The following is a 14,719-nucleotide window of genomic DNA, read 5'->3' on the forward strand; positions in this document are numbered from 1 at the left end:
GGGGGAAGGCTGGGACTGATTTGTCAGGCAGAAGGCCGGGGCATGGTAATCAGTTCTCTCCCAGGTCTGTCTCGCCTGGATAATGGGGCTTTAATAACATGTTGCCCGAAGAGGCGGTTGTGTATGGGTTTCAGAGAACAAACTGATCAACAAGGCGAGGGTTTGGGGAGATTGTTAGGAAAATTGCCGCTTCTTCAGAATGTCATGATGCCCTCCCCACGGGCGGTGGAACTCTGCCCAGCACCCCCCCCCCCATTCCCCCAAACAGTTCAGTTCAGTTATCTACCCAAAGCTGCACATAGCAGGCTAAAATTAAGCAGGAGACTAGCTCCCGAAAGGCTGCTTCTCAAGTTGGGAAGACAATAGCGGGTCCTATGCTAGAGATCTGCTGAGGTAGAGATGATGCTTGACTGCCATCCCGGCTGGGAGGATGGATGACAGAGCTTGGAGTATACAGAGATCCTGCACGAGCACTGGGTTTCTCTAATGCCCGGTTGTGGGGACCCAGGGCTGCCGGGTCAGGCTCAAAGGTGAGCGGAGAGAGGCAGATACCCAAGGAAGTCTGACCCTTGCCCCTCATGTTCTGCAAGGTTGTGTCCCTGAATTACCTCTTGGTTTATCCCGGGTCCTAAATGAGAAGTTTGATTTAGAGTGTCCAGAAGTAGACGAGGCTGGCCCCAGAATCAGTGCCAGGGAACGGGGGTCCACAAACCCTGTGCAGCCCGGACTTACTCATACTGGGGGCCTGGTTGCTCCTTGAGGGCAGAGCTGTGTCTTCTTCACCCTTGGATCTCCAGACCCTAGTACAGAATGTGGCTCACTGACCCCACTCTCAGGACAAGTAGGGCTCTGGGGAGGTAGTCAGAAGCAGTTTCTAAGTCAGGCAAACCTGACTTTGAATGTGAGCTTCTGGCCAAATAACAGCCTTTCCGGGCCTCTGTTTTTCTAGCTGTAAAATGGGAAAACTCTACAGTTTCTCCTTCATAGGGCTGTTATGAGGATTAGATGAATTAATTCAAATGCTTTGTGAAGCGCATTAAAATACTGCCTGGCAGGTAACAAATATGCGATGAATGTTACTGATCTTGTTATTACGTGTTTTTTCTTCCTTTCTTTACTGCATTAGGCTCCAGCATCAGGCTGAGAATCTCGCACAGCCTACAATCAACTGTCCGCATAATCCTTTGAAAATAGCAGTGGGAACCTGCCCCTCCCCTTTAGTGGTTTTCCCTCAAAGGATCCATTCAGTCACTGAGGATGCCTCAAGGCCCCTCATAGTCTGACTCCCTGCGGATTCCCTGACTGCGGCCAGAGTGTTCCCTCAGCCTGGAAGGCCCTTCCCCCTTCTATATGAGTGGCCACTGGCCGCCCCTCATTCTCCTCAGGCATCAGGCTGTAAACTTGATTGTCAGGGGCTCAGACAGGGCCTGATGCCCTTGTTGAAGGAGGCCTCCCTAGCTTACTCTTGCATTCAGTGTTTTTATTTCTTTCGTAGCCTTCCGCATTTACTCTATAATGATCTTCTTTGTCTCTGTTTTAGTTTTTAATTTTTTTTTTTTTTGGCCTCTTGTCCTTTTCCCATTCATGGAGGAGTGTGACCTCCATGAGGGCAGGGCCTACTGATTTGCACACTGCTCTGTCACGGGTGCCGAGACATGCGCTCCCCCCTCCCCCCCGCCCGGCTCATAGGAGGGACTCAGTAAACACTTGTTGTCAATAAATGATTGAATGCTGGGAAACCGAGGCACGAGGTGACTTGGTCTTAGCTGTCTGGCTTCAGACCCACCCAAGGAATAGCGCTTCTGATAATACCTCTAGAGCCAACCATGGACAGCTGTTTCCTGTCACTCTGTCGCTTTGGGGAAGGGCAATTTGATCATTCTTATTGCCACCCTAGGATCGAGTGTTAGTGAATAGAAAGGTAGGGCTCTCTCCACATTAACGTGGCGATGGTCAGTTTGAGAACAAGATGGGAGATGTGGAGCAGGGCCTGGAAATATGCTATGAAGCTGCCATGGAAGAGAGCACATCTTCTGTCTATCCTCAAGCTTTTCTTTCACTCATGAACTTGTGGGCTCCCAGCCTGTTCCGGAAGCTTAAAGGTACCAACCAGGCTTTTAAAATGTCATGTCATGAATAAGCAGGAAGAGCGGGCTAAATGAACATCATATGAGAGTACAGTACTGCCATAATGGGTGCACTCATGCTTCTGAACTGGTCGGGGAAAAGATCTATGTTTTTATCACTTCCTGGAGAATTATGCAAAGATGAGAACTTATATTAGACTCAAACTATTTTTTTGAAACATAATGATCATTTCCAGATGCCCGGCCTCTCTGAGCCTGACCTGGACCCCATTCAGTGACCCCTGCTGCCTGCTTTGCCAAGTTTCAGAACCTTCCTACTATTTTTCCCCCATGACAGAGGCCATAATAAGGCCCCTTATTCCCCCAAACCCTTACGCCTAGCTTGAATTTCAAAGATGAAAGGTGAGATTATAGCTTTCAGAATATAGTAAACTATGACATAACACTTCTGTATGAGAGATGCCCAGATTTCACCACTGACCCGGAATCCTGGGAGAATGTGTCCCCTCTAAAGCCCAGCTGGCCGGTTCCGTTCCTGGTTCCCACCTACAGACACATTCATCGGACTGTGCCAGAAGAGTGTGCATGGCAGCAGGCCACAGTCCGGCGATGCCACAACGTGGGCTTTCCCTGGTTTCTCTTACCTAGCGCTTGGTTATAGTGAGTGTTACTAGTGGGCAACAGCATCCAGCCTCTGCTGCCCCAGCAGGACTTCCTCTGCAGCCAGATCCTTCCTGGCCCTATGACCCTTTGCTGTCAGGAGCCCCCCCCCCCCCCCCCCCCCCCCCCTTTTCCGGGGGGCCCCCCCCCCCCCCCCCCGGGGCTCATCACTGCTTTTTAGACATCTCGGGGCTTGTATGGCTCATCTGTTTCCCTTTCTTTTCTCTTCCTCGGGCCAGGGAAATCTCAGGCTCTTCTCTTCTGTTTACAAAGAACAATATGGCATTTTTAGCTGAAGAGCCTACTTTGCTCCTTTGGCAAGTCTCTGCTTGGCCCCTGGCGCTGTGAGCATGGGGCCTTCCTTCTTAAGGCCCTACACTTCCTCCAACCCCTTAGGACACAGACTTCCAGGCATCTGCCTGGATCTGAGTGTTTGCCTTCGGCTCTGCTGGCTATGGTTCCTGGGGACGGTGGAAGCCCCCATCTCTCCCCTGAGCCACCAGCGCTCTTGCCTTTCTCTCCATCCTATGCTCCTCCAGATGGCCTCCCCCAGGTCCTTCTAGGCCTTCCAACTGTCAAAACCCAAGGAACATCCTCCTTCCCTCAGAATCCCCATGTTCAGTCAGTCATCACATCTCCACTCCTGCCTCCCCAGGGTCCCTTTCCATCTCCTTTCTCCATCCCCCGGGCACTGCCCAGGTCAGGGTCCTGTCCTCTCTCCCAGCAGCTCCCTGCTGCAGCCACCAAATGGACCTAGTTCAGCTCTCCTGGGAGCTGCCCTTCTTTTAAGGTCCTTTCTCTCAGAACATCTCATTTTGTAAACATGCCCTCATTCCTGTGACCTGTCTTCCCAGCCAGTCTGCAAGTTCCTTGAGGGGAGGGGCTGTGGGTATTTTCACTCATGATAAAATCCTGATCTTGGGGTTCCCATCTCACCCCTTCCAAAGCACCCTTCAAACAGGTGCCCCAGCCTTTCCAGACTCGTAAAGTCCTTCACGACCTGGATGCTCCTGGATAATTTTATGTAATCTCTCATTTCCCCAAACTCCTGCTTATTGGAAGTCTTCCAAAAATTCTCTGCTCCTTTACTTTGAATGACTTCCTAGTCATCCTCCAAGATCCTTCAAGGCCACCCCCTCCATAAACATTTCCCTGACCCTGCTGGGCACAGTTCAGTGCTTCCTCCTCACCGTGCTGCCCAAGTACCCTTTGATGTGGTGAAATAATGATGCTATTTTTTTTTTTTGAATTCCCCACTTGTTTATGAATTCCTCAGGGACAGGAGGACAGTCTTTTTTTTTTTTTTAATGTTTGTCTAGAGAGTGTGAGCAGGGGAGGGGCAGAGAGAGAGAGATGGGGAGAGAGAGGATCCCAAGCAGGCTATGTGCCACCCGTGCAGAGCCCAATGCAGGGCTTGATCCCACACCGTGAGATCATGACCTGAGCTGAAATCAAGAGATATTTAGAAATAAGGTATGTAGAGCTCTCAGGTTCTCAACAATAGGTACATCTGAATCCAGTAGGATCTTCTGTAGAGTTTAGTGCCACAGGAAAGTCACCCAACTTTTACAGAGACTCACCCTTGACTTTGGAGCTGTGGTGTGGGGGTGGGGATCCCACTCTTGGAAATTTCAGGTCAAGGATAGGAGTCAGGCAGATCTGAGTTCAGGTCCTTTTCTTGGCTCTGGAGTCTTGGGAAAGTCTAATGTCTCCCTGAGCCTTAGTTTTTGGGTAGTAGTGTCTGTGTCAGTCCAGTCTTGGGAAGATTAAGTGAGAGCGCAGATCATGTGTGTGTCGCGAATTGTTCAGCAACAGGGTGACACAGCAGTTCTGGGGTGCGGTGGGCTATGTGGGGCACAGTCTTCAGGAGCTTCTGCCCCAGCCCCAGTGTCCCTCCAGGAAGGAGGACCTGGCTATTCTGTGGCCCCATGGGGCTGGGGGAGCTGAATCAGCACCTCCTGCCCCTGGCGGCCATATGAACCTCTCCCTTTATAATATGTGGAAATTTTCCATAACCGTCATGGAAAACAGAAGCTTCTAATTTTGCTTACACTGCTGAAACTCCTTCCATGAAAACGAGTCCTGGGGAGACAGAATAACCTTAGGAGAGGTATTATTTTTGGCTAGAAAAGTCTCAACTCACCTGGGCTATGAAGCTGACTACACAACAGCCTGGTAAAAAAACATAGGCTGGCTCATTTTCTGGGGGGAGGCAGGCCCCACATTTAATGTCCAATCAGAACTAATTAGGGGAGGCCAAGTTCACCCAAAGGGGAGAGTAGGAGCCCATTGTGAGTCATGAGTTGTGTCAGGGAGCCCTTCACTTCCCTGCTCTGGGCCACCTCTTTGCCCCCCATTGCTCCTGTTCTTCTCTGTGTCCCTGTCCTGCTATGGTCACAATCAGAGTACAGGGAAATCTACCTTTTTTAAAAAAATATTTATTTTTGAGAGAAAGAGAGAGAGAGCATGGGGGAGGGGCAGAAAGGGGGGAGGAGAGACAGAGGATACAAAGAAATGGGCTCTGTGCTGACAGCAGACAGCCTGACATGGGGCTCGAACTCACAAACCAGGCGATCATGACCTGAGCTGAAGTTGGACACTTAACCAACTAAGACATCTAAGTGACCCAAGCCAACCCTTTTTGTAGGCATTCTTGCCTAGCTGTGTTTCATCAGCGAGCCCAGGGCTTTTGGTCTCTCTAACACTGTAACCAGAGTGCTGGAACCCCATGGTTTCCATACAGTCTGTAAGTTGAAAATGTCAAAACAACCCCCTCAAAAGGCAGATCCTCTTTGTCTGCTGACTTCCACGATAAAGATGTGTTCGTAATAAGAACAAAATTCCAAACAGAATCAGCAACTTTTCTTAAAGACTTGCTTAAAGAAGAGCACTCTCTGGCGACTTTTTCAACTTTGTCTCTACTTCCTGACCCCTGTCTTGGAATACTTTGATTTTGTACTCTGAGAGCATAAAACTTGTCTGAGAGCTGTCTCTTCCTCCCCTTCCATCATTCACAGTTTCTCATAGGAGCGGCTTAGAGATAATGAGCTGCCAGCAGGTGCACTATCTGTCATGCCCAGACAGGCCCAGCTCACCAGCCAATGACCCATGCCCTCACGTCCCTGCCCCCCTTCAGCCGGCGCCCCAACACAGAAGCGACTGAGAAAAATAACCCAGCCCTTTGAGAGTGCCCTGGGTTCTGAAGTGGACGGAGGCTGACACGTTGCGAAATGTTCGTAGGATCGGACTCCGGAGCTGGCGGGATTTGGCTACCTATTCTGACTCGTACTTAGAAAAACAAATCCCACTTGCAAAGCCTGAGAGTCTACCAATGAGACACTTACTGAGGTGAACAAGCCCTTTGCTTTTGAAATACACACCGCTGAGAGCGGCCTCTTTGTCCCCATCTGAGTAATGAGGTTGGATAGCATCAGCGTTTGTCACCCTGTAGCCCTTGGACCACCTTCACAGAGACCCCCCACTGGCTTGTGAATCCAGACTTCTGGGCCCTACCCTGGAACTTTTGCGATTAGAGTCTCTAGGGGGTGGGGCCTGGGAAGTCCTCAGTTCAGCCGTTTCCCTAGATGGTTATGTGGTTTGAGAACCACTGATCTCACTTAAGACTGTTCCTACTGTGCATTTATTCATGCCTGAGCAGAAATAGTTCAGTCTGTCTATTTTCTTCTAACCCCTCACCGAGGTCTGCTGGATGGAGGGAATGGGAATTTGGGGTGTGGAGGGAAGAACTGGAACACCTGGGGGGTGTTCAGGTCTGGGCTGAGGCCTGAGGGTCTGCAATTGGCTCTGAAACCTTTGTTTTCCTTCCTTTTGTTCCCAGCCCTGTCATTTGGGACAGACTGTAACTTGGTGAGATGCAGGGGGGACTGGCTATTGTGATCTAAACTGGGACTGCACCCCTAGGGTGAGCAGTGAGCAGGGCTCTGATGGGGCAGCTGTCTCTTGGTGCCTCACAGCCGACTTCCAAAGTGGGCTCTGAACAGCCTTTAGGAACCCCAGCTGTCCTTGAACATGGCAGGTGTGGGGCTGGGGGACCAGTGAAGGGAGGGGTGATGCCTGCGTTGTGTTCCAGCCCAGACTTCCTTTCTGGAGGATTGAGTCTTCTGACTCTTTAGAAACAGATGAGGGGACCCATCTTACCTTACAAGCTCCAAATTCTACAGGAGAGAAGCCCCCAGCCTGTGGGAGGTCTAGAGGGAAGATCTGGAGCTAGGCAGGGTGGCCTGGGGACGGGCACACATTCACCTGAGAGGGGGTCATTCAACTTTACCACCAGCATAGCTGGTACACAGTTCTGAGTTCCTGAGAGTGCACATCTCATTCATCCTAACATAGCTTTTTGCTTATCAAAGATCTCTTAGGGCAACCACCCTAGAGAACAGTCAAAGGGTGAAAGATGACATTTACAAAAATCCATTCTTTCTTCTCCACTTCACCACTCTATTGACTGTTTCCTGTTCAATCACATGCCCTCACAGCTGCACATCCCATTTTAGGAACTGCCAAGGCCATAAATTCCCTGTCCTTTCTCCACTGTGCTTGCCTCTGCCACACCTTTTCTTCCCTTCCCCATCCTGGAGGGCCTGGGTCCTCTTCGGTCGGATCTCTCGTGTCTGGAAGGTCTCCATTCGCTTCCCAGGACATGGAACAAGCCGACCGCACTGCCCCTTTCTTCTGCTTTCATCTTTTCCCATGACTTTCCTGATTCCCACTGATTCCTTCTAGAGATTAGCGGTGGTGCGTCTAGCTGGGAATTGTGGCCAGGTGAGCCCTGCTCTTAGGTCTGACCTTTTTCATTTTCTCCTGTGTCCTGGCACTGACCTTCTGAGCAACTGTGGGCCAGTAGTACAGGCTCCTTGTGAGGAACAGGGAGAGGGCTTGCACAGAATACCCAGGGTCCTTTCTGAGAAAAGGAACAGAAGTTCACATGGTCAGATCCCCAGTCTTTGGATAACTCTACTGCCTAGAACCTGGCTTTGTTTCCCCTGTTCACTCTGTCATTCTTGTTCACAAAGAATTTAGTGAGCCATACCGCGTGCACGAGGCATTGTGCTAGACTGGAAACACAGGAGGGACACCGAGGCCTGACCAAAGAGCGTTAAGAGCCTTTGTTCATTGGCGGACATCGTGACTGTTGTTCAATAACCCCCACATCCCATGCTGAGTGGGTACATCTAGCGGATCTAGAGCGAACTTGCCTTTGGGTGATTCAAACTTATTTCGTTCCTGCAACAGCTAATCACTGAGTATTGGAGTTATATAAAGTAGTCTGGCTGATTCAATAATATACTTGGCCTCATCTGCACAACAGTTTGTAAACGAGGCTGCTGCTCAGAAAGGGTCCTGTCGAGCCAAATCAGTACCCAGGTGTCTGCTCTTGTAGTGAACCCTCCCCCGCTTCCTTATTCCCCACTGCCATTCACTGGAGCTCCCTTGTACACTATGCCCTGCATTTGATACTGTTGATACCAATCCTGTGAGGTTGGTCATCTTGGTCTTCTTACTTCAGACCTGGGGACACTGAGGCCCAGGGGATTTAAGCACTTGCCCAAGGCCACGCGGCCCGCTTCCCCTCTGGGAAGAGGAGAGCTCAGTCTGAAACCTGGTCTGTCTGAGCCTTGGGCTGCTGTGGGCTGAGGGCAGAGCCGGGCATCTCTCCAGTGCGTTTCTCAGCCCTGGGCTAGGCACCTGCTCTTTGTAAACACAAACTACTCTGTGCCAGAGAGTAACCGCTTCTGTGGCTCAGCAGCACCAGGGTCCCGCCCTTCTAGGTAGGTCCTGTGGGCCGGGCAGCCGAGTCCATGATTCTGAGCTCAGGGGTACAGTGTGCTCGTTGTTCTTGGTTTGGGTTCTCGGCGCTAAGTGTCTTCCCCTGATAGGTGATTTCTCCAGGAGAAGGGCTGCAAGCTGGGAATTGCTCAGGGAACCTCAGTGGCTGGGCTCAGCCATTTTTACTGGCCGGGAAACAAATTCTGGGCCACTTAGGATTCCTGGGGACCCATGTCAGGAAGTGCTGGCCCTGCAGGTCCCAGCTGCTGTGCTTCTGCCTGGAGATCTGATTGTCCTTCCTTCAAGATTCTGGGTGGAAGCTTGAAGAAGCAGGGGGAAGTTCTGAGCCTGGGTGGGCCAAGGAGAAGACCTAGACCACTAATACTTGTGTGCTGTGGGCCCTTTGCACAACCACTTCAAGTATTCCTAAAGGGATTTATGAACAAGGCAGAGAGTCATTTCCATTTTCCAGGTGAAGACACAGAGGCATGGATAAATCGAGTGACCTGGCATATGGCCATCAGCTAGTAAATGCCCTTGTCACGTTGTAAACTCAGGTCTCCTTGAGTCTTCCACTAGACCACTGCTTATGCTACTGATGGCCCTCCAGGAGACTGCCTGGCATCGCCCGCAGAGGGGAAGAGCCCTAGGTCTGCGTGGACACAGGCTCAGTGAGCTCCAACACCACCTCCATGCAGGAGGCGGCACTATCTTGCTCTGCGGGCAGCAGCTGCTACTGGACCCTAACGTCAGTCGGCCTGACAGCACCTTGCCTCTCCTTGTACCCATGCCTCTTGCCTCCCTTCCTGGGCCTTCCCAGCTGCTGCTGATGCACACGATGTTGCCGGGCTTGTTCAGTGTCCAGGCACTGTCACTGGTTCACCCGGCCAGGTGCAGAGGGCGGCTGAGCGTACCGACACGCAGACCTATCTCTCATGCTTTGTGGATATGGCTCCCCCAGGGCTGTCTTCAAGGTGCTAGGTGAGTTTGTGTCCTCTGGAGTGAATCTTTTTGTTTTCGAATGTGACTAATGGAAGATAGCAGATGGAAAGGCTGTGGCTGATCAACTGGCTATTTCTCATCCTGATGGGCTATTCTGAGATGTGGTATTTCCATATAATCTTCCCAGAGAGTATGTCATGACCATGTTGTACGTTGTGATAGATGGTGGCTAGGTCAGCACCCTGTATCTGCTCTCCTTCCCACCCTCCACTTTCCTCTTTCCTTCAGTCTTATTTTGTTTGGCTTGCGACTGCCTTTCTCCAGTAAAGCGCTGGCATGCAACGTTGGCCCTGGGCTCTGTTTATTAGGTAACACAGGCAAATACAAGAATGGTAGTAATAGTCCTTGCTTTCATGTATTGAGAATAAGCTGAATCCTTGCAATGAATCTTCAGACTAGCCCTATTAAGCAGGTATTATTTTTATCCTCATCTTAAAGAAGAGAAAACTAAAGGTGAGAGAAGTTGAAGAATGTAAGTGGCAAAAATGAAGGTCTAATACAGAGTAAAAACTGGATTCTTTCAACTCCAGAACCTGAACTCTAAGCTGCCCTTGGAAAAAGTTGCTGTTAATTTGTAGAAACACCAAGGAAACACGAGTCTGTGACAGGGGCCACCTGGAAGAGACTCCTAAAGATTCCTGGGGTGGGGGGGGGCAGGGAGACCCTCCGAGGAGAGCCCTGGGTTACTCACGTTGTAAACGCTGGGTTGTACTTTGCACCTCGGTAGTAGGAGTACAGATTGAACATTCCAATCATGAAGGCCACAAATACCATGATGAAAATGACCATGAACTTGAAGATATCTTTCACAGTTCTCCCCAGCGAGATCTGCAGGGGTCCAAAACTTTCATTGGCTGGCAGGATGTATGCAATCCTGGAGAAGCTCAGCACGACAGCGATGGCATACAGCCCTTCCGATATGATCTGAGGGTCTGAAGGCCACCACTTGTCCCTGGCTGAAAGAAAATAATCCGGGTTACTCGTGGGGTGGGGGTGGGGGGGGCAGGATCTGCTGTAGTGACTTGCTTCTGGCGGAGAAACCAGGTAGGCATTTTTAGAGGCCTCTAACTTCATCATTGCCATTCCTGCCCTTGAAGTTGATTCCAATGCACTGAAGGTACCACACCTTCCCTCTTGGAATGTGCTAGTCCATCTGGCTGGAGCACTCTTCCCTTACTTTAAGACCGCCTCATTCCCAGTCATCCTTTAAGACTCTGCTCAAGTGACATCTCTTTCAGGAAGCCTTGTGTGACTCCCACAAACTGAGATGGGCTCCCGGTTCCCCTTGGTTCCCTTGTTATCTGTGCACACTCTGTCATGGAACTTACCGTGCTGCTTCCTATTCTGTCCTCCCTACCATTGTGTGAGCTCCACAAGCAGGGGCTGCTCCAGTCACTGGGGAAGCGTCACGAGGAGGTGGTGGGGCGGGGCACAGGCTTACAGTCAGACAGACCTGAGGCTGACAGTGGCCTTTCTATGCAGATGCTGTGTGATCGCAAGCAAGTCAGTTAACGTTTTGGAGCTGGATTTTCTCCATTTGTAAACTGGGCGTAATTTCGTCAACCTCAGAGAGCTGTAGTGGGGGGTAAAATGAAATCATGGATGTGAAGTGCGTAGTCAGCCTAGGGCCTGGCACCCGATGGGTGTTGATAAGTGTTTGTTAAATGACTGAAGGAAATACCACAAGTTTGGACTAGTTACAAATCGAAACAGATGAGCACCCATGAGGGCCGGCAATCTAAAGGATCTTGCCTGAGAAAACGTTCTGGGGTTTTGTTTCTCAGGCAGTATGTGTCTGGAAGAGTTGCTCTGTGTTTGAGCTAGGGTCTCCAAAGTGGTGACCAGTCATCCAGGTTTGCTATGAGAGTGCTTTTCCAGGTGGCAAGAGTCCTGGGACCTGTCCTGGGCAGTCAGGTTTCTGTTTGTGGTCTCTGATGTGAGTCTCAGCAGCAACCCCGAGTGTCTTCCTGCAGCAGAACAGAGCTGTGAAGGGTTCCTATTGCAGTTCTAATGGTGCAAGGAACAGCGTCTGTCACTGAAAAGCTCCCTGCTACGTGTCGGCACGTACAGTGTTTCTCGGGTGAGGGCGGCGCCTTCATCCTGGGGAACCGTATGCGGGTGTCGGCTGTTTTCACGAAGCTGGGGCAGGAGGATTACAGGGATGCTAATATCCTGCATCACTCCAGACAGACCCGTAGCACGAAAATTGTTCTGCTAAAAAAGCCAAGAGTCTCCCTGTTGAGAAGTGCTAAGTGAAACATCAATTGGGAAACATTGAGAAACCTAAATTAGCCCTTACTCTGTACATTAGCTGTGATTTTAGTGACAGTCCTGTAGAGTAGATATTATTACTGCCATTTTAAAGATTGGATTTGGGGTATGGGGTCTTTTTCAGAGCCAGGTAAATGCAGATAGCAAGGAGATTACATAGCAATTCTTGGCACCCTAAGGGAAATGGAAGAAGAGGAAACTTTTTCTTTATTTTCAAAGCTAGACTGTGTTAAACAATTATAATAATAAAGAGCAGTAAGAAACATTTAGTAAGGGAAGCCAGGCCTCTGTTTGCTACAAAGTTCCATGGAGTGCATTCTAAATTACATTTGGAGATACAATACAATTATAGACTCTATGTTCTCATCAAGGTCATAACTCAGAAGTCCAGGAAAGACAAGTAAGGAGAACAAATTATGTTTCTCAAATGTATCTGTCACTCTCTAAGGATAAATAACACCTTTGGGTAACATGAAATGACTTGACTTCTACAAGAAACACCAAAAAGGGATTTCTTTTTTTCCCTCCTATAATTTACTGTATGAAACCTTAACTGTAATAATAAAAGCTGCTTCTATAATGCAGGAAGATAGATTTAGCTGTCATCGGACCCTGGTGATCAGGATTTCCAGTGAAAAAGTTTTCTATTTACATTGGCTTGTAAGAGTTGTGATTGTTGTAAAGCAGACAGCAGTGTGACAATTCAGACAAAGGGATTTTCTTCTTTTTGGAGCTCTTTCCTTGAGAAAAATTGCCCTATCACAACCTGAAAAACTGGAATCTGTCTATTCGGAGCTGTAGAGGTTGGAAGGTACCACTGCCCGGATGGCCACAAGGGGGCTCTCTTGCCCAGCAACTGGAGCACAAGCGAACACTATGACAGAGCCAAGAGATTTCCAAGACTCAGGGTGAACCTCGAGGCAGGGGCAACAATGTGCAGTACTTTGCAGTTGGGTGAGACCTTAACACAATCCTTAAAAGAAACAGAAGGTACAAGTGGACAATATTGCAACCTGAATCAGGGAATTAAAAAAATTATCCAGTTTGGGGCACCTGGGTGGCTCAGTCGGTTAAGCCTCTGACTCTTGATTTGGCTCAGATCATGATCTCATAGTTTGTGGGTCTGAGCCCCCGCATAGGGCTCTGCACTAATGATGCGGAGCTTGATTGGGATTCTCTCTCCCTCTCTCTCTCTGCCCCTCCCCCATTCGTGCATATGCTTGCTTGCTCTCTCTCTCTCTCTCTCTCAAAGAAAAGAAAATGATCCAATTTATGGGGCTCAGTGGGTCAAGTGTCTGACTCTTGATTTCACCTCAGTTCATGATCTCACAATTGTGAGATAGAGTCCCTTGTAGGGCTCCATGCTGAGCATGGAGCCTGCTTAAGATTCTCCCTCTCTCTCTCTCTCTCTCTCTCTCTCTCCCCCCCTCCTCTGCCCCTCTCCTCTGCTCACACTCTCTCCCTCAAAAATAATAATAAAAAAGAAAATTGTCCAATTTAGTATCAAGATCCTCTTATCTTTCTTTGATGAACCCTGAATAGCACAGAGGAGAAAACGTATAAGCCCATTTTGCTTTTAACAAGTCTAATTTTGCTAAACCAACAAATGAAAAGCGAATGGCTTATAATACTACCAGACTCGCCATTTCTCAGTAGGTGTTTCCTTACCACATTTACATGTAACAGTCTGTGTAACACAATCCATATGGAATATGGGTAGCAACTCAACAGCTGTATTAAATGGCCAGCCCTCTGCAGCTCATTGCCGAGTGACTTCATGTAACAGGGACTTTTGACATTCAAACCTTTCATAATGTAGTGGCTGCCATTAATGAATGCCTATTCAGCTAGTTTACTGGTAACAATAACACAAATCTGTTTCTTCTCCCCACTTCTCTTTTAGTACAGAAAGCACAGTGTTAGAGCAGGCAAATGACCTTATAGGCAGTATTGATAATAACTATTACCATTTAGTGAACCTTTAATATTTTTAGAGCACAATGCAAAATTCTTCTTATGCGCTATCTTATTTAAAACAAACTTTCTGACATAGGTTTTCTCCTGGTTTTACATTTGGGAAAATAAAGGCTCAGAAAAGTTAGATAAACAGAATCTCAGAGTAAGCTGTAGGAGTAGAATTTGAATCTAAGTGTACCTCCAAAGCCTGGAAACATAAGCACCATGCCATTCTGAATGGTTTTCAGTTCATGTTGGGCCAGGATCCCTTGCTATCCAAGGTATTCCTGTATTTCTGAGAACACTGTGAGCCCTGCCATGGAAGCCCATTTCGTCATCTGAAAATAGGGGCAGAAAAGACCCCCCCCCCCCCCCCATTTTTTTGAGGCCTTTTGCAAGGATTGGAGTTTATGGTTTAAAATGTCTGTACAGTTCCTGGCACCTAGCAAGTCCTCAATAAATGGATGCTGTAACTCTTATTATTCCTAAAATTTCAGTCTACTACCTTCCACCATATGGCCTTGTGGTTTGAAAGAATTAAGTCATCTCCAAAAAAACTAATTTTGCCATGAGAAAAGAATGTTCGGATTGGGCAATTGAGGGCCTATCTCTGCACAAAATACAGGGATCAAATACAGAATGAAAATTCTTTCATCTATACATTTCCTCTTACTGCTCTTGGAGCCACATCAGAAATGAAATCTTTCTTAAAAAAAAAAAAGAAAAAAAAACAAAAAACAAAAAACGGGGAGCCTGGGTAGGGCTCAGTCGTTCAAGCGACTGACCCCTGATTTCAGCTCAGGTCACGGTTTCCCTGTTGTGAGATCGAGTCCCGAGAGGGGCTCGGTGCTGGGCATGGAGCGTTCTTGAGAATCTCTCTCTCTCTGCCTCTCCCCTGCTCGCACGTGCCCTTGCTCAAGCTCTAAAAAAAATAATAAAGGAAAAAAAAATCTCCC

General features: G+C 48.7%; 1 protein-coding gene across 1 annotated transcript in view; it reads right to left on the minus strand.

Annotated features, from left to right (window-relative positions):
- Nucleotides 1-14,719, minus strand: part of TRPC7 (transient receptor potential cation channel subfamily C member 7) — a 115,228-nt gene that overhangs the window by 5,674 nt on the left and 94,835 nt on the right. Inside the window, exons 6-7 of the mRNA XM_049648871.1 lie at nt 10,228-10,492; nt 7,554-7,668 (exon numbers count right to left, since the gene is read on the minus strand). Of these exons, the coding sequence (XP_049504828.1) occupies nt 7,554-7,668; nt 10,228-10,492 (380 nt within the window). The remainder of the gene's footprint in view (nt 1-7,553; nt 7,669-10,227; nt 10,493-14,719) is intronic.

Source organism: Panthera uncia, assembly GCF_023721935.1.
Source record: "Panthera uncia isolate 11264 chromosome A1 unlocalized genomic scaffold, Puncia_PCG_1.0 HiC_scaffold_17, whole genome shotgun sequence".
NCBI lineage: Eukaryota > Metazoa > Chordata > Mammalia > Carnivora > Felidae > Panthera > Panthera uncia.